Source organism: Opisthocomus hoazin, chromosome 2 (genome assembly GCF_030867145.1).
Source record: "Opisthocomus hoazin isolate bOpiHoa1 chromosome 2, bOpiHoa1.hap1, whole genome shotgun sequence".
Classification (NCBI taxonomy): domain Eukaryota; kingdom Metazoa; phylum Chordata; class Aves; order Opisthocomiformes; family Opisthocomidae; genus Opisthocomus; species Opisthocomus hoazin.
This window is the reverse complement of record NC_134415.1, coordinates 38,834,811-38,853,401: the sequence shown is the minus strand read 5'-3', so window position 1 is coordinate 38,853,401 and position 18,591 is coordinate 38,834,811. Positions and strand designations below refer to the sequence as shown.

The window sequence follows — 18,591 nt, the reverse complement described above, 5'->3', positions numbered from 1 at the left end:
GGCCGCCGCCCCCCGCAGCTCGGCGCATGCGCGGCGGCGATGGCGGCGGGGCTGTGCCGAGCGTTCGGGGCTCTGCTGCTCTCCCGGGCCCGGCTGCCCGGCCCGCCGTGCTTACCGGAGGCTGCCCGCCGCGGGTTGGGCGGCTCGGAGCCGCGTTGCACCACGGACCCGCTCTGGAAGTGCCGGGTCAAGTACACGGTGCGGCCCGTGGGCATGAAGAAGACGGGCGGCCGCGACCACACAGGTCGGCGCCGGGGCAGGGGAATGGCGGGGGGGGTGGGGGGGGGGTGTGCGGGATCGGGCCCGCCTGCAGCCTCTCCCCGTGTCCCGCAGGCCGCATCCGCGTGCGGGGGATCGGCGGGGGGCACAAGCGGCGGTACCGCATGATCGACTTCCAGCGGCTGCGCTACGAGGAGGGGGCCCCGCCGCAGCCCTTCACCGAGAAGGTCATCAACGTCCGATACGACCCTTGCCGGTGAGTGCGCGGGAGCGGCACCGGGCCCTGGGATTGGGGGGGTTGCGCCTGGGGCCGGCCCCCCAGCCACCCCCGCCACCCACCGCCCATTCCCCGCGCAGGTCGGCCGACATCGCGCTGGTGGCCGGCGGCAACCGTAAGCGCTGGATCATCGCCACGGAGAACATGCAGCCGGGGGACATCATCAAGAACTCCTCGCACATCGGCAGGATGGCAGGTGGGCGCCGGGGCCGGGGGCCCGTCATCGTTGGCGGCGGCGGTGGCGGCTCCTTGCCCGGCTCATCGGCGTCCGTCTTCCAGTGTCGGCCAACGAAGGGGATGCCTACCCGCTGGGGGCTCTGCCCGTCGGCACACTGATCTGCAACCTGGAGAGTCACCCCGGGAAGGGAGCGCAGTACATCCGGGCGGCCGGTGCGTCCCCGGGCGGGGGACCCCCCGTCGGCAGCCGGGGTTGGCTTCGCGCGGAGGGAGAGGAGGGTGGCGCTCGGGGCGGCCGGTGACGAGGGGTTGCTGCCCTCCCTTCTCCCCGTGTTAGGGTGCAAAACGGCCTCCACTGTTGCTTCGTGGTGGGGCCTTGAGGTCCTGTCCTCGGGCAGGAGCACTGCACGAGGGGCAATGGTGGGGGCTCTGGGGAGTTCCCAGCGTGGGGGTGGGACACTCTGTCCTCCTGCTGGGGGCAGCTGCCCCCTCTCCCTCTCCCTCTCCTCTCCCCGGCTGCAGGGACCTGCGGGGTGCTGCTGAGGAAGGTGAACGGGACAGCCATCGTGCAGCTGCCCTCCAAGAGGCAGATGCAGGTAGAGAAGCCAAGCTGTCCCTGCCCCGGGCGCGCGGCTGTGCATCCCTGGGGAGGCCTTCAGCTCTTCCCCATCCGCTAGGTGCTGGAGACCTGCGTGGCCACAGTGGGCCGCGTGTCCAACGTCGACCACAACAAGCGGGTGATCGGGAAGGCGGGACGGAACCGCTGGCTGGGCAAGCGCCCGCACACGGGCTTGTGGCATCGCAAGGGCGGCTGGGCCGGCCGCAAGATCAAGCCTCTCCCGCCCATGAAGAGCTACGTCAACCTGCCGCGGGTCGCGGCGCAGGAGTGATGCCAGAGACCAATAAAGCGCTCCCCGCACCGCCGCTGCCGCCCTGCTGCTGCCTGTTCTGCACGGGGCATCGGGGGGGGGGGGGGGGGGGGGGGGTGTTGGAGGGTTGGGGAGGGGGTGCCGCCGTCCCTCGCTGTCCTCCCCGTCCCTCGCTGCCCTCCCCAGCTGCCCCGTGTTGCCCCCACCTCTCCCTCTGCTCCCAGCCCGCTGCGGCCGCCGTTGCCCCACGGTGCTGAGCTGCCCCCCGCGGGTTACCCCCAGCCGGGCGCGGGCCGCTGGCGAGCGAAGTTTGGCCCTGTGCGGCTCCCGTCCGGGCGGGCCGCCGCGCATGCGCGCCCGCAAAGCCGGAAGCGGCGTGGGAGCCGTGTTGGAGGTAACGCGGCGCTGCTCGGTCCCACGGTGGAGGGCCGGGCCCGTTCCTTGAGCGGAGCTGTTCCGGGCCTTTCCTTTCTGGGGAGCCCCGCGGGAGGCCTTGGTACCGGAGCCCCGAGGTGAGGTCGCTTGGCCCCCTGGCGAGGGGCTGCGGCGGCCGGGCGCCTCTCGGTGCCCTGGGAGCTCTCCCTCGGCCCACACTTCGAAGGGGCTTTGTCCCGGCCGTCAGCGGGGCCTGCCCGCGCCAGCCCGCTCCCCGGTAATCGTGGGGCCGTGCCGGGCCGCCCGCCTCCCAGGGACCGGGTGGCTGCCTGGCTGGGGGAGCCCCGTCGGCACGGGGCCGGCTTCGGCAGCTGAGCTTCCCTCCTCGGGCACTGCTCTCCGCGCTCCCGCCGTGCCCGCAGCCCAGAGATCGCCGTGTCCTGCTCCCTTATCATGTGCTGTTTTCCAAGGAGAAAGTGAGCTGTGTCTCATGCTCGTGGTGTTAGGGGCCTACAGCGCCGACCTTGAGTGCAGCCGGCTCAGTAGCGCCTTTTATCTGTTACGCTGCCGTGGTTCAAGCACCACAGGGTCGTGGATTTCCAGCCACGGCAAAGCCTCTGACTCAGCCACCCCTGCCTAGCTCCCGCTTCCCCTCTGTCTCTGCAGGCACATTTCCTGTCATGGTGGACGAGAGGCGTGATGGCAGCCTGCTTGTGCACCTGGGACCCAACCTGCAGGCCCACCCGGAGGAGGTGCTCCGGCAGCGGCGGGGCCACGACGGCCAGCTGGAGTATCTGATCCAGTGGTGTGTTGTCAGCCTGGAAGAGAGAGCGGTGGGCGGCAGCGGTGCCTGCTCTGCAGAGACCAAGCCGGAGAACATCTCGATGTGGATGTCTGCTGAAGAAGTCTGCGCCAGCTGCCCAGCGCTGCTGGGCAAGAGGGAGCTGGCAGGGCCGCGGGTGAAAGAGGAGAAGGCAGCCAGTGCATTGGGTGCAGATGTGCCGCTGGATGAAGCCTCGCTGCTGGAGATGAAGGCTGATGTCAGGAGCCTGGTGCGGCGAGCTGGGCGGCAGATGGCCAAGAGTGGGGCCCCCAAGTCCTCCATCCTCAACACCATCCACGTGCTGAGCGCATATGCCAGCATTGGCTCGCTGGCAGGTGCCTTCAAGGAGACGGGAGCCCTCGACTTGCTGATGGAGATGCTGTGCCACAAGGAGCAGCAAATCCGCCACAGTGCCGGCAAGATGCTGAGGGCCCTGGCTTCGCATGACGCAGGTGGGGGCTGGTGCTGCTCGGTGCCACTGAGGAGGTGCTGGTGGGCAGCTGAGGGGTGCTAGACCTGTCGCAGGTGTGGGATGCCTGGGAAGCAGTGTGTCTCGGGGCTCGTTGGCGAGAGGGGAAGGATCAGAGTGGAGCTTCCAAGCGGCTCCCTGGTCGTAGTTGTCTGGGGTGCTCTAAGACTTGGGAGCTCTTTCCCCTGATGGGTTCCTGAGCTGGGATGCTGACTAACTGTTAGGAGGACTTATGCCAAGGGATTTGGCAGAGCGTTGGGGTGTCTCTGCTGCATGCTGTGAGTTGGAAAGGCTCTGGCCCATTCTTGGCAGGGAGCCTTTCCTCAGGCCCTGATGGGCAGGGGCCTGGTCCTCACCCAGTCCTCTCATTTGAGAGGAGCTGCTGTGGCTTGGAAGTTCCTGATGAGGTTGAGGGACACAGCTGCCACTTTCCTGTTTGCAGGTTCAACCCGTAGCAAAGCTGAGCACCCATCCCAGAGACACACGGACACACACAGGACACTGGCACGGCTGGCCACAGACAAGGCGCTGCCTTCAACAGCACGTACATGCGGGACTCACACAAACACGAGCACAGACAGCCAAGTCCCCTCCTCCTCTTCGCCTGGCAGAGACAGAAGGTCGCTTGTGCGGCACACACGGCACTCTCCAGATTCACCAGCACTCGCCAGATTCACAAGCACACACTTCACAGATCCCTTGAGTACCAGCACGGCCCCTCTGTCTGCCTGGCACCCCTGCCGGGATCCGAGCCCTGCTGCCTGCCTCAGGGGCCCCCCTGCCCGCCACCTGGTCGAGCCCGATGCTCGGTAGCAAACACAAAGCACTCCGACACTTGTCCCTCACGCAGTCCGCTTGCAGAAGTCCCTTTGGACTTCCAGCACAGACCGCCACCCACCTCACACCCTGGCCTGGACCCAGGGCGTTCTGCTTGCCAGCTAGTCCAGCATGAAGTTTTGCTGACGAATTGCGTGCACAGCCCACGTGCAGCAGGACTGGGGAAGATACAGGCGCTCGCCCCCCTGACATCAGGCACTGCAGCCCTGCTTCAGCTGCTGGTGCTGAGCTCCTCGCTCGCCTCCCTCCCAGCAGCCAGTTTTCTGGGACAAGCACTGTTCCCTGCCTGGAGGCTGGTGGCTGAGGACCCCACCCGCTCCAGTCGCTAGCACTGAGACCCTCGCACTCGCTCCAGTAGCGGGCACCACAGGCCAGGGGCGCCTGCACCCCTAATCTGACTCCAGCAGCTGGCACCCAGTCCACCCCATGCCAGTCTCCCCAGTAGCGGGCACTCCAGGCTCAAAGTCTGTGGGACCCTCCCCAGATCCCAAGGGTGATGGCCCTCCCAGCTGCTAACGCCAGGACCCTCACTCGTGCCGGTCGCCGACACGACAGGACTCTCACACCCCCAGTCGGGCTCCAGTTGCTGGCACCAAATTCCACTCACACACACGCAGGGCTCACCAGCAGCCGGCACTCAGTCCCTCGCAGCACACGCACACGGAGGATAGAGATAGTTTTAGAAAAGATTTAAGAAGATGATGTAAGAAAACAGGACAAACCACGGCGATGGGGCGCAGGGCTCAGAGAAGCGCACTGACTGGCCACGGCTTACAGGTGACTGGCCCCTGTTATACCTCCTTCTGTGCACCCCTCTGTGTTCCTTGCCAGTTCCCTTCCCATGCACACTGCCCTGTCGTTGGCCTAGTTCCACTGAGTCCCCTCCAACATCCCGGACCCTCAGGGTTACATCCTGATCAGTTGCAAAGTCCCAGTTTGTCTGCAGTTTCTTCTTAGCACGTCAATTAGTGCAGCTGACTGGGTTCATTTCGACTTACTATCTTTGTTAACTGTAGTTGGTCAGGTTTTATGTCTCCGGGTGTTTGTCTCCTTGCCTTTCCTTATCATCCCAATTTGTCAAGGTCCTTAGATTATCTTACTGAGGAGTAAGCGTTCTCACACTCCAGATGTCCTCACTCATTAGCATGACTGACCAGATTTGTTTCTCTTCACTGCCTCCAGTAGCATTTGTCAGTCAGGTTTGTGATTCTTTCTGTTCTTCTTTATGGCTTCCTTCTTCCTATCCCTTTTTTCAGTGAAAAGATCCTTGACTGGATACACTTAAAGGAGCAGACAGTCTCCTTCCCTTACAGTGAAGACCTGTGCCAACGGGCTCGGCAGAGCCTTGGTGGGCAGGGGCCCAGTCCTCACCCAGTCCTATTGTTTGAGAGGAGCTGCTGTGGCTTGGAAGTCCCCAGTGAGGCTTGGGTGCACCTGGGAGGTTGCTGGTGGTGGTGTGTTCCAGAAGAGATCTGGCTTTCCCTGTCCTAGTGCCTGAGTTCGTGTGGATCTCCAGATGAGGGGCTGATTCAGGTTAAAATGCAACTTTTTTCTTCCCTGGATCCCTGCGCTGGTGTCAGTTACTTGGGGTTGCTCCTTTGGGGGACTCTTGCAGCTTTAGGGGTGGAAAAAATGCTGTGTTTCTCAGTGGAGCAAAATGTTGTCAAAGCCAGATTGAAGGGCAGAACGTGGTTCTAGGTGACACTGAGCAGCAAAGCTGTTCTTGCCTGCAAGTCCGTGTGGCGCGGGGAGGGTGGGGTGAGGGTTATCTTTATGGGCCCTGGAGGGTTTCTGTTGTTGTTGCAGGCAGCCGGGCCTATGTCCTGCTGTCCCTGAGCCAGCAGGATGGCATTGAGCAGCACATGGACTTCGACAGTCGCCACACCTTGCTGGAGCTGTTTGCTGAGACAATATCTTCTGAAGAGCAGTGTGTGTCCTTCGAGGGCATTCACCTTCCCCAGGTAGCAGCAGGCCCTGCCAGCCCTGGACCTGTGGGCTTGCGGGGTCTGGAGGGGCGAGAGTGGGGGGCCGGAGCTGGTGTCCTTGTCTGGGCCAGGAGGGCAGCGAGCAGCTGAGCAGGACTGGGTGTGGGGAGAGCTGGCACGGGATCTGGGCCTGGCTTGAGGGTGAGGGGTGATGGAGAGGCACATGGAGAGCCTTGTCTCTGAGGAGGGTGATGAGGGTGGGCTGAGAGGTCTCCGCTGCTGCCTGCTGGTGCGGAGCTATCACGGGAGCCTGATGACTGTGGATGAGCTGGTGGCTGGGGGCGAGCTGGGGGCCGGAGGTGCTCCTCAGGCTTGGGTCTGACAGCCGTGCTTATTGCAGATCCCCGGGAAGCTGCTGTTTGTCCTGGTGAAGCGCTACCTGTGTGTCACTTCTCTCATGGACACGCTGAGCAGTGGCGCGGAGGAAGGAGGGGAGCGGCAGGACTGCGCTGTGGCCAGCCCGGTCGCTGAGGAGAGGAGCCGTGTGAAGCAGGAGTTTGAGTTCAGCATGGCCATGGCCAACCTCCTCTTGGAGCTGGTGCACGTGATGGGCTGGGACCACAGCCACGAGGCAGAGCTGGTGCCCCAGCAGGACCTGCGGCCTCGCACCACCCACTCCATCTTCCAGCCCAAAACCCCAGCCTGCACCGCTGCCCAGGCAGGCCCCACGCCCCCACCGAAAGAGCCCAGCGTCTTCAAGACGCGCTCAGCCTTCCCGAGCCGCAGCAGCTACGTGGAGTATGTGCGGGCGAACCTGGTGTGCGGCATGCGGGTGCGCATGCTGGAGGACTACGAGCAGGTCAGCGCCGGGGACGAGGGCGACTTCCGCCAGAGCAACGACGGCACGCCGCCTGTGCAGGTGCGCTCCGCGGCGAGGACGGTGGCCGGCGAGGGTCCTGTCCGCTCTGCGGCACGGTAGGGAGCGCCCAGGGAGCTGGGGCTGGGCTGGCCTTCCCTCAGCCGGGGGTGCGTCGGGCTCTTCCTCCGCAGGTGTACTGGCAAGCCCTGGGCTGTACGTACTGGGTTCACTGGCACATGGTGGAGATCGTTGGCCCTTCGGGGCAAGAGGAGCGCGAGGGCCAGGAGAAGGTGTCCACCCTGACACGCAGCCTCAGACCGGCAGGAGGTGAGCAGCCTGTCAGCCGGGCCAGTGGCCTCTCTCCCCAGCCCTGCTGCAGCTGCACGCGGGCCTTGTGGCTTCTGCCAGTGCTGGGTGTCCCAGTGCGGTGCCGGGGCTGGAAACAGGTTAGGGGAGCAGTGAGCTAGAGGTGCCCATTTCGAGCATGTGCTTTTTCTGTTCTGCAGCCCAAAGAGGTTCAAGTGAAGATGGTAATCCCCATCTCTACAGCTTCTGGGGTCTCCTCCCAGTGTGTTCCCCCTCTCTCGCTGCCCTCCTGTCACCTTTGTTTCGCACAGCAGGCTGTGGGACGGTGGGGACCTCTTCTGCCCAGATAGTCCGCAGGAGCTCTTTCCCCGGGGAATGTGGGGAGCGTGGCAGAGGACGGGGGAACTGACAGAGCTGACGGTGCCCTTCCTTGCTCTGCTGTCCTGCAGTGGCGCAGCCGTTTTTCTGGAAGCCCTTTGGGGGTCTGTACTCCCTGCCTTACCTGGGGGAGCAGCCGGCCGAGGCTGCAGAGGCCCTGAGCCGTCCCGAGTGGTGGGAGCTGCTGTTCTTTGTGAAGAAGCTGGAGGCAGAGGAGCAGAAAGAGATCGCCTGTCTCATCCAGCAGGACCAGGGAGAGCAGGTGCGGGCCAGAGCCTGCAGTGGGGAAGCGGGAGGGAGAACACTGGGGAAGGGCCCGGGCCCGGCGGTGGCGATGGCAAGCGTGAGTTGTGCAGGGACAGCCCGGACGGGGCAGAAACGGGAGTGAGAGGAGAAGGTGAGCGGGGGATGGCAAAAGTGTGGGGAGCTGGGCACAGCAAAGGGGCGAGGAGAGGTGGGAGGGAAGGTGGTCTCCCGTGACGCTGGGCGAGCGGCTGTGTCCAGCGAGGTCTGGGTAGGCGAGGCGAGCCCAGGGGGTGATGCTGCCGGTTGGGGTTGGGTGGTGAGTGCAGGTGGGAGGCCTGGGCTGGCGGGAGCTGGGCTGGGCACAGCCAGGGGAGGGTGGCCCTGGGGAACGGCCCTGGGGGCCTCCGGCGGTGCATCCTTTCTGTGGGTTCTGGCTCTGGCTGTCACAAGGGGCGCGGGGTCTGTGGCGAGTCCATGAGGGTGAACTTGACCCCGTCTGTGCAGCTGTCGGAGGTGGATGAAGAAGCCCTGATCCAGCTGTCGGTACCTGCGGAGCTGGCCCGGAAGGTGCTGCGGGTCTTGGAGGAGCGGTGCCAGGGCAGCACTCGGCGTGACCTGCGCGGCTCCCATGTCTACGTGAAATACTTCCTCGAGAGGGGGACCGAGCAGGGTGGCGGAGGGAGCACTGCGGTGTCCCCGGAGGGTGCCAGCTGCAGGAGTGCTGGCCCTGAAGGCCCGACGGCGAAGGAAGACCTTTCGGCAGCCCCCGCTGCAGCGGCGAAGTCGGATTCCGAGCTGTTCAGCGAGCTCCTTGCGAGCGAAGGGCTGTTCTTCCCAGAGGTGACAGAGGAGCAGGCCAAAGGTAGTTGCCTGGTATGCGCGGGGGCACAGGCACGGTGCTGGAGGCGGCTCCGTTGCCTCGGTGGAGGAAGGCTCTGGGCAGACGTGGGAGGCCAGGCGTGGGGAGGGGGGCCTGTGGGTGCTGGGTCTGCGGGTGCACGGCACCCCGGGAGTTGCGGGGCTGTCGCCGCTGCTCTGACGCTTGTGTCCCTGCCTCCCTCCCGTCAGTGCTGGGCAGCTCCGAGGGGCTGAGCGAGAGGGGCTCGCTGGCCAGGATTGGAGCCGTGGTGGACGTGATCCAGAGCAGCAGCTCAGAGGTGGGGCTGCGCTTAGCCGGGCTGAAGCACATCGTGAAGATCCTGGAGGAGGAGCCTGAGGCCGAGCAGCAAGTCGGGAAAGCCTGGGGCGGGCTGGAGGCGAGGACAGTTGGGTGAGCCATGGGGTGCTGCGCAGCCTTCGTGCTGGCTGGGGAGGGCTGTGTGGGCAGGGTGGGGGAGAGGGAGTGTGAAGGCCAGTGTGTTCCTGCATGCTCAGCAGGAAGAGCAGTGGATCCTGTGTCCCTTTGCCCCAGGCAGTCTCATTTCTGGGGTGACCCAGCTGCAGTAGAGCCGTGTGGGCAGGAGAAGGTGGCTGGCAGGGCCCAGAGTGCCGGCGGCAGTGCCCAGAGGCTCTTCCTGAGGTGTCTTTTGCCGTGCAGGGAGAAGCTGGTGAAGGTGACAGTGGAGCTGCTGAGCGCTGAGGTGGCCGAGAAGGCCGTGGTGGTGGTGACGCTGCAGCTGGTGGCCGTGCTGATGGCGAAGCACGACTGGCGCGTGCCATTTGCCACGGAGGGCGGCGTGCGGGCGGTGCTGGCCTGCATGCAGCAGCACGCTGCCTCCGCCCTGGTGCAGCAGGCTGGCCTGGCGGTGAGCGTGGCAGAGTGACGCCGTGGGTGGGCAGCCGTGGGTGTGGCGGAGATGCCCGCTGCCCTCCTGACTGCCGTTGGCCGTGCAGGCCCTGAAGGTGCTGGTGGGAGCTGTGGCCGACGAGCCCGGAGGTGCCGGTGAGAAGCCCTTGCCCCTGAGCCATGCCGACGCGCAGATGATGCGGGAGATCTTTGCCAGCATCGGCTCTGCCTCCAGCGAGGGCTCGGCAAGCCTGCTGAGTGCCATCCCCGCTGCCATGAGCACCATGCAGAGCGTCCCAGGGTAGGGGCAGAGCAAGGACAGTGTCTGGGGCTGGGGGGACCCTGTGTGTGGATGGGGGGGGATAGGATAGAGGTGGGTGGCCTGTGGGTGCAGGGGAGGCTCCGTGCCTAGGGGAGGAAGGCGCCTGCATCGCTCTGTCCGTGCAGGGGCTCGTCGGGCGTGCAGAACGGCTTGCTGGTGGTGAACACGCTGATGGAGAGCCACCGGGGCCTGGCGGAGCAGCTGGCGAGCTGCGGTCTCGCCGCGGTGCTGCAGAGCTGCTGGTGGGACGGGCAGAGCAGCGGCTGCCCTCACGCGATGCTGGCCCTCCGCGCCATCAACTGCCTCGCGGAGCAGCGGCTGCCCCTGGGCCCGCAGACGGCAGGTAGCGTGCGGCCCGCACCCCGCCATGCCGTGGCCCCGCTCGCGAGGCGAGCGCCCGGGCTGGGCCCCCGTGTCCTTGTCGTGGCAGGCAGAGAGGCCCCGCTGGACCCGAGGGACGTGCGGGCGCTGCTGGGCGGCCTCGGGGACGGCGTCTTGTCCAAGGACGTGGTGGTGGCCCTGGAGCGGCAGCTCTGCGGCGAAGGCCCTGTCCCCTCTGGCGAGGTGGCCCAGCTGCTGCGGGACCGCGGGTGCTTCAGGCTGCTGCTGCGCAGCTTTGAGCTGCTGGAGGCAGAGAAGGGCACGAGCCTGAGCATCCTCAGGTGGGTGCGGGGGGCTTGGTGGGGGTCTGGGGCCTCCACAGCAGGTGTGCGAGTGCTGGTGGTGATGCCGGGGGGACACGGGGTGTGCTGGTGGGTCCTGGTGGGGCTGTTGTCCTTCACCGGGGGCAGGTGGGGGTGGTGACGGGGCTTTCCTGGGGCACAGGACCCCGTGGGGACAGAGCAGCGCGTGCCTGGGTGCTGGTGGGGTGTCGGAGGTGCCTGGGCAGCCTGGGCTCCCTGTCCCTGCGGGTGCTGGCCGTTCCCACAGGGCAGGGAAGCGGGGCTGCCTCTGGCATGGCTGTCTGTGAGCCCCGGCCTGAGTGGACCCCTCCGTGACGCAGGATCCTGAGCAAGTTCCTGGACGGTGACCAGGAGGTCGCGCTGCCCTGGCACGAGTGCGTGGAGCCCTGCCTGTCCTCCCTGAGCGCCCAGAGCAGCGACCGGGAGGTGAGGGGGCCCCGGGACTCCCAGCCAGTGGTGGGGCTTTGCCGGCTGTGCCATGCATCGGCCGGGCCTGGCACTGGGGCAGCGGGGTCCTCGCCCGCAGCAGCCCGGCCTGGATGTGGCACCGCGCTGGGAGAGGTGGGGAGTGGCCGTCCCGGCGGTGGCCGTGGCCTTGTCACGGTGGGCGCTGTGCCCATCGCTGCGCCCATCGCCGTGCCTGGCCGGCTCTCGGGGCGCTGCGGCCATGCCAGGGTGGGGGGAAGGAGCGCGGCAGCACCGCGCTGGTGGGGCGTGGGGGGTTCCCCGCTGACAGCTGCCCGCTCGGCAGGTGGTGCAGGAGGTCGTTGGCTTCCTGCACCGCCTGGCCACCGCCAGCAAGGACTGCGCGGTGGCCATGTGCCGTCTGGGCGCCCGCGAGGCTCTGTCCAAAGCTCTGGACAAGCACAGCACGGCCCCGCCGCTGGGGCCAGCCCTGCTCGACCTGCTGACGGGCTGCGAGGAGTGCGCCGGCCTCTACAAGAAGCTGACGAGCAGCATCTTGGCTGGCTGCATCCAGGTGGGCCTGGGCGGGTGCAGCTGCACCGGGGCTTGGGGTGCTGGGGCCGTGCAGCCGTCCCCGGCACCGAGGGGCAGCCGTCGGCTCTCTGCCTGCCGCAGGCCGCGGTGGGCGAGGGGAGGAGGGCCCAGGACCCCCGGTGAGAGCCTTGCCCCGTCCCGTAGCTGGTGCTGGGGCAGATAGAGGAGCACCGCCGGAGCCAGCAGCCCATCAGCATCCCCTTCTTCGACGTCTTTCTGCTCAACCTGTGCCGAGGTGAGAGCGGGGAGCGGGAGCAGGAGCCCGGCGTGTGCCAGGCTGGCGGCTGGAGGCTCCGTGTGCTCTCCCTGCAGGCTCCAGCGTGAAGGTGAAGGAGGACAACTGCTGGGAGAAGGTGCAGGTGTCCTCCAACCCGCACCGGGCCAGCAAGCTCACGGACAGGAACCCCAAGACGTACTGGGAGTCAAACGGCAGCAGCGGCTCCCACTTCATCACTGTGCACATGCAGCGTGGAGTGGTGGTCAGGTGGGCCGGGGCCGGCAGGGCCAGCGGCGTGCGGGGAGGAGGGGGCTGTGGGGCCCCGTGCGCGCCCTGCCCCAGCGCGGGGGTTGCCGGATGCGGGCAGCAGCGCGTGGGGCCGGCAGAGCCGGGGCGGGGAGGTGGGCACTGCTGGGCAGCACCGTGTTTGCCGCGCCGCAGGGAGATGAGCATGCTGGTGGCCAGCGAGGACTCCAGCTACATGCCGTCCCGCGTCGTGGTGCTGGGGGGCGAGAGCCCCGCCGCCGTTGGAACGGAGCTCAACGCCGTGAGTCTCGCACGGGCTGCTCGGGCTGCCGGGCCCCGCGGGAGTGGTGGGCTGGTCCTTGCCGCACCCTGGGAAGGTCTCGCCCCAGTGCAGGGCCCCGGGAGGTGCCCCACGGGGCGGTGGGGTGCAGGAGCTGTGCTGCGGAGCCTGCTCCTGGAGAGCTGGGCGCGGGCAGCCCTGTGGCCGGGTCTGCAGCCGGCTGGAGGGCTGGGGCTGTGAGCTGGGAGCGGGGGGAGCCCCGTGGCTGCACAGGGGCTGCTGGGGGGTAGAGGCTGTGGCTCCAGGGGGGTGGCCCGGGGAGCAGGCAGGGGGGCTGGCGCTCGCTGAGGGCGCGCTGAGGGCTGTCTGTCTGCCTGCAGGTGACCGTCCTGCCCTCGGACAGCAGAGTGATCCTGCTGGAGAACATGACCCGCTTCTGGCCCATCATCCAGATCCGGGTGAAGCGGTGCCAGCAGGTGGGGGAGCTGGGGCCCGGGCCAGGGAGCTGGCAGCGAGGGGCGTCGGGGCTGTGGCTGAGGCGCTGAGGGTCCCGCTTTTCTGCAGGGTGGTATCGACACACGCGTGCGTGGCATCGAGGTGCTGGGTCCCAAGCCCACGTTCTGGCCCATCTTCAAGGAGCAGCTGTGCCAGCGGACGTTCCTCTCCTGCACTGCTCGGGCCCGTGCCTGGTGCCAGGAGATCTGCCAGGACCGGGGGCGACTGCTGCAGCTCTTTGGCAGGTGAGTTGTCCCCTGGCTGCGCCGTCGTGTCCCTGGCATCCCAGGGCCTGGGGGGACGGTGCTGGCAGCCTGCGAGGGGACTGCAGGGCTGGGAGGGGAGCAGGTGGGTGTCCCGCCCGGACGGGGAGAGGCCCTCACTCCTGCCTGGCCGCCAGCGGTCCCAGAGGGCCGGGGCCACCACGGGGTCCCCAGGCTGAAGCTGGCTGGGTGGGCACGGCTAGCCCACTGGAGAGGCCCTGGCTGCTGAGGGCGAGCGGGGCTGCCGAGCCGTCGTGCCCGACGCGGCACAGGGCAGGAGCAACCGCCGGGCTCTGCTTCCCCGGGGGCCCCGTGGCCGCAGCGGGTGCTGGCAGCCCCGTGCTTGCTGCCCGGTCGCCGTTGCAGGCTGAACCGGGCACTGCGGCACGAGCAGGGCTTCGCCGACCGCTTCCTTCCTGACGATGAGGCGGCCCGAGCCTTGGGCAGGACGTGCTGGGAGGCCCTGGTGACCCCCTTGGTGCAGAGCATCACCAGCCCAGGTACCCCGCGCTCCCGGGGGCCCGTCCACGCCGTGCCCCGGGCTGAGGCGCCCGGCTCTGAGCCTGCTTGGCCCCGCAGACCCCCGTGGCGTCAGCCCCCTGGCCTGGCTGCTGGGCGAGTACCTGGAGAGCGTGGAGGTGCCGTGCCGTGACGCGGGCCGCGGTGCCGTCTTTGGTTCCCGTGTGCGGCGCCTGACCCAGCTTCTGGTGCACGTGGACCCTGGTGGCCCGGAGGCAGCGGAGGCGAGAGCTGATGGTGAGCGAGGGGCTGCTCTCCCGTGGGGCTGGGAGGGCCGTGGAGCAGAGCCCCAGGCTGTGTCCGTGGGGGTCGGCTGGGGAGCTCTGGGCAGGTCCCGGTGCCAGGAGGCTCCCGAGCGGGGAGGGCTGGTGGCTGTGCCCCCGCAGCGGCCGTGCCTCGCGGCATCTCCTCTGTCCCGCGCCCCGCAGGGAGAGGGGGAGACTGCTGGGGGTCGTCATGCGGAGCCCGGCCGGGGAGCCGTGCTGAGCCCGGGCTGGTCCCTTGGCAGGCGGGAAGGAGGGGAAGCAGAAGGAGGTGCCGGCCAGGGCTGCGAGGGCGGTGGCGGAGAAGCGGAGCGGCCTGCAGGGCATCGCGCAGTGCTGGCGTGGCGTGGTGCAGCAGCAGGTAGGGCTCGGAGGCACGGCGGTGGGGCCGGCGAGGGCGCGTGGGGGCCTGCACCGGGCGGGTGTAGGGGGCAGCCGAGGCCGGCGGTGCCTGGGAGCGTGGGGAGGGCGCGGGGCTGTCGCTGGCCTCTGCGGGGCCCAGAGGGGTGTGGGGACACCCTGCCACGCTTGGCACCCCGGCAGGGCTCGGGGGTCAGCCCGGCCCCACACCCAGGCTGGTGCTGCGGGGCAGGAGACGGGTACAGTGCGGGGCTGCTTTGCTCCTCTGGGCAGCCGCTGTGCTGCTGTCCTGCCCCGCAGCCCCTGCCCAGCCCTCGGGGCTGCGCTCCCGCCTCGCCGCCAGCTCTGGGTAGCCCTTGTCGGCACCGGGGCTGCGGTCGGCCCCTGGCCGGAACCGGGGCGCTTGGTGTCGTTGGAGCGAGCCTGGGGCTGTGGACGTTCCTGCGGGCCCAGGGCACGTCCCGCCGCAGGACTTGCCCCTCTCGTGCTGTGTCCCGCAGGTGCAGCGGTTCCTGGAGGCGGCAGGGCAGGCGCCAGACCTGGTGGAGCGGTACTGCGGGCTGTACCAGCGCCTGCGCGGTGCCACGGAGGAGCTCTTTGGGCAGCAGGGCGCCTTCCTGCTGGCGCTGGGCCAGGGCTTCGCGGGGGCTTTGCTGCAGCTCTCCTTCCTCGCCGCCCTGCATGTGAGTCGAGGGAGCGCGGCGCCGGGGCCCCGGGCGCGGGCTGGGGAGGCCTTGGGGCGAGCTGCGGGCGAGAGGTGTCCTGGTCCCCACCGAGCCGTGGAGCCCTGCCCTGGACGGTGCCCAACAACTGCAGGTGCGCGGCGCCTGTCACGGCATGGCCCCGGCCCCCGCACGCTCCCGCCTCGGGCTGGAGCCTGGGCACCCCTGGCCCCTGCCTGAGAGCCCCCGGGTTTCCCAGGTGCCCCCCCAGGGACTTTCCCCCGCCTGGCCCTGCGGCCGCCCGGCGAGCCCCCTCGGCAGCCAGCCCCGTCCCTCCGCAGGTGAGCGAGCGGTTTGCCCGCTACCTGGACGGGCAGATCCAGGAGCTCCACGGGGCTGGAGGCGGCGCAGGGCCGCTGCGGCGGCTGCAGCAGATGCTGGAGCCCTTCGTCGTCCTCAGCGGCCTGGAGCTCGCCCACAGCTTCGAGCACTTCTACCGGTGAGGGGTCTCTGCGGGGCCGGCGCGGCATGGCGGCGGTGCTCCTGCTGTGCTCTCCTGGCCGCGGCCGGTCTGCGGGGGCTCGTTCCCTGCCGGCGGCGAGGAGGGGAGGCCGGGGCTGCCGGGGCTGAACGCCCTGCGGAGCGGCCAGGGCCGTGGCTGCCTCCTGGCGCGGGGGCCGCGGGGCTGGGGCCGGCCCCTGGCGTGACGCTGGCGGCTGTGGCAGGCAGTACCTGGGGGCCCGGCTCCTGGTGCGAGGGCCGTCGTGGCTGGAAGGAGCCGTCGTGGAGCAGATCGGGCTGTGCTTCCCCCGCCGCTTCCCGCAGGAGATGCTGAGCGACATGGCCGAGTCGGAGGAGCTCCAGCGGCAGTTTGGCCTCTTCCAGCTGCAGGAGCGGGACAGGCGGCTGCTGGAGCCGGGCTCGGACCCGGGCGAGGTGAGCGTGCTGGCGGGGTGGGGAGGCCGGGGGCCGCCCGCGTTCCTCGCGGGGATCCGGGGCCCGTCCCGAGCCCGCCTCGTGTCCCCGTGCCCAGGCGCCGGGGCCAGCCCCGGTGGCCGATGTGCCGGCGGTGGAGGTGCTGGCGCTGTCCCCGCGCTGCTGGCCCGTGTCCCCGTGCTGCTACATGGATGAGCCCGGGAGGTTTTTCCCGGCGGCGCTGAGCTCCCCCCTGGACGAATTTGCCGAGTTCTGCCGGCGGGGTGAGTGTGGCGGCAGCGGGCGTGCGCGGGGTCCGGCTGGGGCCCTCGGCAGCAGCTCTGGCAGAAGCGGCCGAGCGCGGGGCCGTGCTGGCGGTGCCTGGCAGGGCTGGCCCCGGTGCTGAGGCCGTGTCTGGCAGGCCAGGGCCGGCTGGGCTGGGAGTGCACGAAGCCGCGGCGGCTGCAGTGGACGTGGCTGGGCCATGCTGAGCTGCGGTTCGGAGACTGCGTCCTGCATGTCTCCACGCTGCAGATGTACGTCCTGCTGCACTTCAACAGCACCCAGGTAGGGGCCGGGGCCACAGCGGCGAGCGGGCGGTGGTGGGTGCTGCGGCGTCGCGGGGCCGAGCCCTCCCTGCCGGCGGGGTCCCCGTGGTGGCGGTGGCAGGGCCCCCTCACTCGGCCGGGGTTCTCGGCTGGCCATTGCCCTGCCGCGGCCTCCTGCAGGAGGTGGCTGTGGAGGCCCTGCTGCGGGCCACGGGGCTCCCCGCGGAGCTGGTGCACCACGCGCTGACACCACTGATCCATGGCGAGGGCGTCCTGGTGCGGAGCTGCGCGCCGGGAGGTGAGCGTGAGGCTGGGCCCCGGGTGGGTGCTGGGTGCAGGGGTGGGGGTGCAGGAGTTTGCGGGGGAGGCGGGTGGGCTGTGGCGAGTCTCTGCTGGGGCTGGGGCGTGGGTTGGCGTGGGTGGCTGGGTCTCAGGCCTGCGTGTGGGGTTGGATGCTGGGGGCTGTGTGTGTGGCTGCTGCGTGGGGCCGTGTGAGGGGACGGGGATGGAGCTGGCCCTTGAGGGAGCAGCGGGAGGGCCGGGGGTGGGTGCGAGAGCCGCACGTGTGTCCTGGGGCTCCTTCAGGGCCCAGCTCGGGGCTCGGCTGACCCTGGGCCGGGTGCTAGCTCCAGGTGTGCTGCGGCTGAACCAGGCAGCCCTGGCCCGTGCGTCCGGCCGCCACCTGAGGCTGCTGCCCCGGCAGAGCTACCTGCGGGCAGAGAGGGCTGAGGTCAGCGCCCTGGAAAGGAAGAGGAACGTCCTCTGCTGCCTCATCACCCGCATCCTCAAGGTGGAGAAGCAGCTCCACATCGACAACCTGGTGTTCAGGGTATGGAGGGCTGGAGGGGCAGAGAGGGGCTGCCCGGGTGCTGCACCGTGCTGCAGTGTGGGGCTCCTTTGCTGCTGTAGGTGATTGATGCCTGTCAGAAGGGCGAGTTGGGGCCAGGGCTGCAGTTCCTGAGGTTCTTCTGCCACAGCGTGGACGTGCTGTCCTGCATCCTGCGCCTGCTGAACCAGGGCTATCTCCGGCGCCAGGAGGAGAGGCCTCACGTCTTGGAGTATGTCTCTGCTGAATCCACAACACCTCCTACCTCCCATGTCCAGCCCCAGGTTGCCTTCCAGACTGTAGAGATTAAGACGGCAGCGAGCCTGGCCTCTGCCGAAAGGAGACAGACTTTTTCCACCTTCAGGTAGACAAGGACCTGGCTGGGCTAGGAGGACAGGGCCTGGGGAGGGGGTGGGGTGATGTCCAGTCTGTCTCTTCCTGAGCACTCGTGGGTTTTATTTTAAATAAACGAGCCAAGCTCCACCTGGTCCCAGTTGGCAGTCTGTGGGCAAGCTCAGCTGGCTGATGGCTGGGAGCGTGGCCAGGCCGTAGCGCTGGTCGCTGTGCCCAGGCAGTGCTGCGTGCCGCGGGGGGGGGAAGGCACCGCGCCCTGCCCACCTCTGCTCTCTCATGGAGGGATACACAGACACACACCCCCTCCCTGCCATAATGGTACCAGCATTAATTTATTAAAATTAATCCCGAAAAGTAACCGTACAATAAATTTAAAAAAAATAGAATCTTGTAAAAAAAAAACCCAGGTGCCCCCATGCCACACCTCCAGCTGGCAGCACCGTGGGGCAGGGCTGGTTGGGAAGGGGTGGGGAGGTGAGGGGGGACACTTCAGCAGCACTGTGCCAGCCTCAGCCGCCGGAGGACGGGAAAGCGGGGCCCGGCCCAGCGGCACGAGGCTGGCAGCGGGGCCGCGCGGGGTTGGTGGGCCCTGCTCAGCCCCTGCCCCCTCCCCAGGGCCCCTGCCGGCTCCAGCACCGGGGAACCTGCCTGGGCCCAGCCCGGCTGGGGCCCCGGCTGGCTGGGGAGCTGGCCCGGCAGGCGCAGCTGGGGAGAGCAGGGGGGGCCCTGAGCCCTTTCGGGGTCCCTGCTGGCTGGTGCCACCCCTTGTCCCAGGCTGCTGTTGGGGGTCGCGGGAGGCAGGCGGCGTGGTGCCCTGGCTGGTGTTGGAGGGTGCACGGACCCAGTCTCGCTGGCCTCACCTTCACGGGTCTTGGCCCCCAGGGAGCGGTGCGGGTGTGGGATCTCCCTCTGCAGAGCAGGCAGGGGCTGGGCCGCGGAAGAGAGGGGACAAGAGCGTGTCCGTCTCCCCGTCCCCTCCTGCGACCCTCCGCAGCTCCGTCCCCGGGCTGCCCCAGCATCTCACACACTCTTCGAGTAGCCAAAGATGCCCACGGGGAGGTACTTGACGTGCGTTGGCCACTGTGCTGCCAGCTGGAAAAACTTCACATCGTTCCACTCCACCCCATCTATGGAGACTGAGAGGAGGGCGCGC

The 18,591-nt window shown here is 68.4% G+C and overlaps 3 protein-coding genes across 12 annotated transcripts in view; 2 read left to right on the top strand and 1 right to left on the bottom strand.

The window, feature by feature from the left end:
* Window positions 1-11: 11 nt before the first annotated feature.
* On the top strand, window positions 12-1,597 carry MRPL2 (mitochondrial ribosomal protein L2). The gene is made up of 6 exons (XM_075413279.1): window positions 12-244; window positions 334-475; window positions 577-692; window positions 776-886; window positions 1,196-1,269; window positions 1,351-1,597. Exons 1-6 carry the CDS (start codon window positions 40-42, stop codon window positions 1,561-1,563), a joined length of 861 nt encoding a protein of 286 aa, XP_075269394.1. The 5' UTR covers window positions 12-39; the 3' UTR covers window positions 1,564-1,597.
* A 146-nt stretch (window positions 1,598-1,743) lies between these two features.
* LOC142360495 (cullin-9-like) lies at window positions 1,744-17,798 on the top strand. 8 transcript variants are annotated; one of them, XM_075413263.1, is made up of 30 exons: window positions 1,744-1,936; window positions 2,584-3,192; window positions 5,853-6,007; window positions 6,372-6,890; window positions 7,022-7,157; window positions 7,586-7,776; window positions 8,265-8,622; window positions 8,829-9,030; window positions 9,298-9,505; window positions 9,594-9,787; window positions 9,934-10,151; window positions 10,239-10,470; window positions 10,812-10,917; window positions 11,243-11,470; window positions 11,635-11,725; window positions 11,803-11,974; window positions 12,149-12,254; window positions 12,614-12,709; window positions 12,798-12,973; window positions 13,358-13,491; window positions 13,571-13,747; window positions 14,019-14,134; window positions 14,634-14,816; window positions 15,137-15,294; window positions 15,521-15,731; window positions 15,829-15,994; window positions 16,132-16,277; window positions 16,439-16,556; window positions 16,885-17,087; window positions 17,168-17,798. In XM_075413263.1, the coding sequence occupies exons 2-30, from the start codon at window positions 2,598-2,600 to the stop codon at window positions 17,450-17,452; spliced, it is 5,880 nt and encodes a 1,959-aa protein (XP_075269378.1). In that variant the 5' UTR covers window positions 1,744-1,936; window positions 2,584-2,597; the 3' UTR covers window positions 17,453-17,798. The 8 variants fall into 8 exon arrangements, with proteins under 8 accessions (XP_075269378.1, XP_075269380.1, XP_075269379.1 ...); XM_075413262.1 differs by having other exon boundaries at window positions 1,857-2,054; window positions 16,891-17,087; XM_075413261.1 differs by having other exon boundaries at window positions 1,857-2,054.
* Window positions 17,752-18,591, bottom strand: part of LOC104334355 (phosphofurin acidic cluster sorting protein 1-like) — a 70,351-nt gene continuing 69,511 nt past the window's right edge. For all 3 annotated transcript variants that reach the window (XM_075413269.1, XM_075413271.1, XM_075413270.1), the window contains one exon: window positions 17,752-18,574. In XM_075413269.1, the coding sequence (XP_075269384.1) occupies window positions 18,459-18,574 (116 nt within the window). In that variant the 3' untranslated portion in view covers window positions 17,752-18,458. The remainder of the gene's footprint in view (window positions 18,575-18,591) is intronic.

Bases quoted from the DNA above. Each gene is read 5' to 3' on its own strand.
- LOC142360495 (XM_075413263.1), top strand. From the start codon at position 2,598: ATGGTGGACGAGAGGCGTGATGGCAGCCTGCTTGTGCACCTGGGACCC. The intron at 9,506-9,593 runs GTGAGCGTGGCA...TTGGCCGTGCAG, and splicing joins TGCAGCAGGCTGGCCTGGCG to GCCCTGAAGGTGCTGGTGGG. The intron at 14,135-14,633 runs GTAGGGCTCGGA...TGTGTCCCGCAG, and splicing joins GTGGCGTGGTGCAGCAGCAG to GTGCAGCGGTTCCTGGAGGC.
- MRPL2 (XM_075413279.1), top strand. From the start codon at position 40: ATGGCGGCGGGGCTGTGCCGAGCGTTCGGGGCTCTGCTGCTCTCCCGG. The intron at 476-576 runs GTGAGTGCGCGG...TTCCCCGCGCAG, and splicing joins GTCCGATACGACCCTTGCCG to GTCGGCCGACATCGCGCTGG. The intron at 887-1,195 runs GTGCGTCCCCGG...CCCCGGCTGCAG, and splicing joins GCAGTACATCCGGGCGGCCG to GGACCTGCGGGGTGCTGCTG.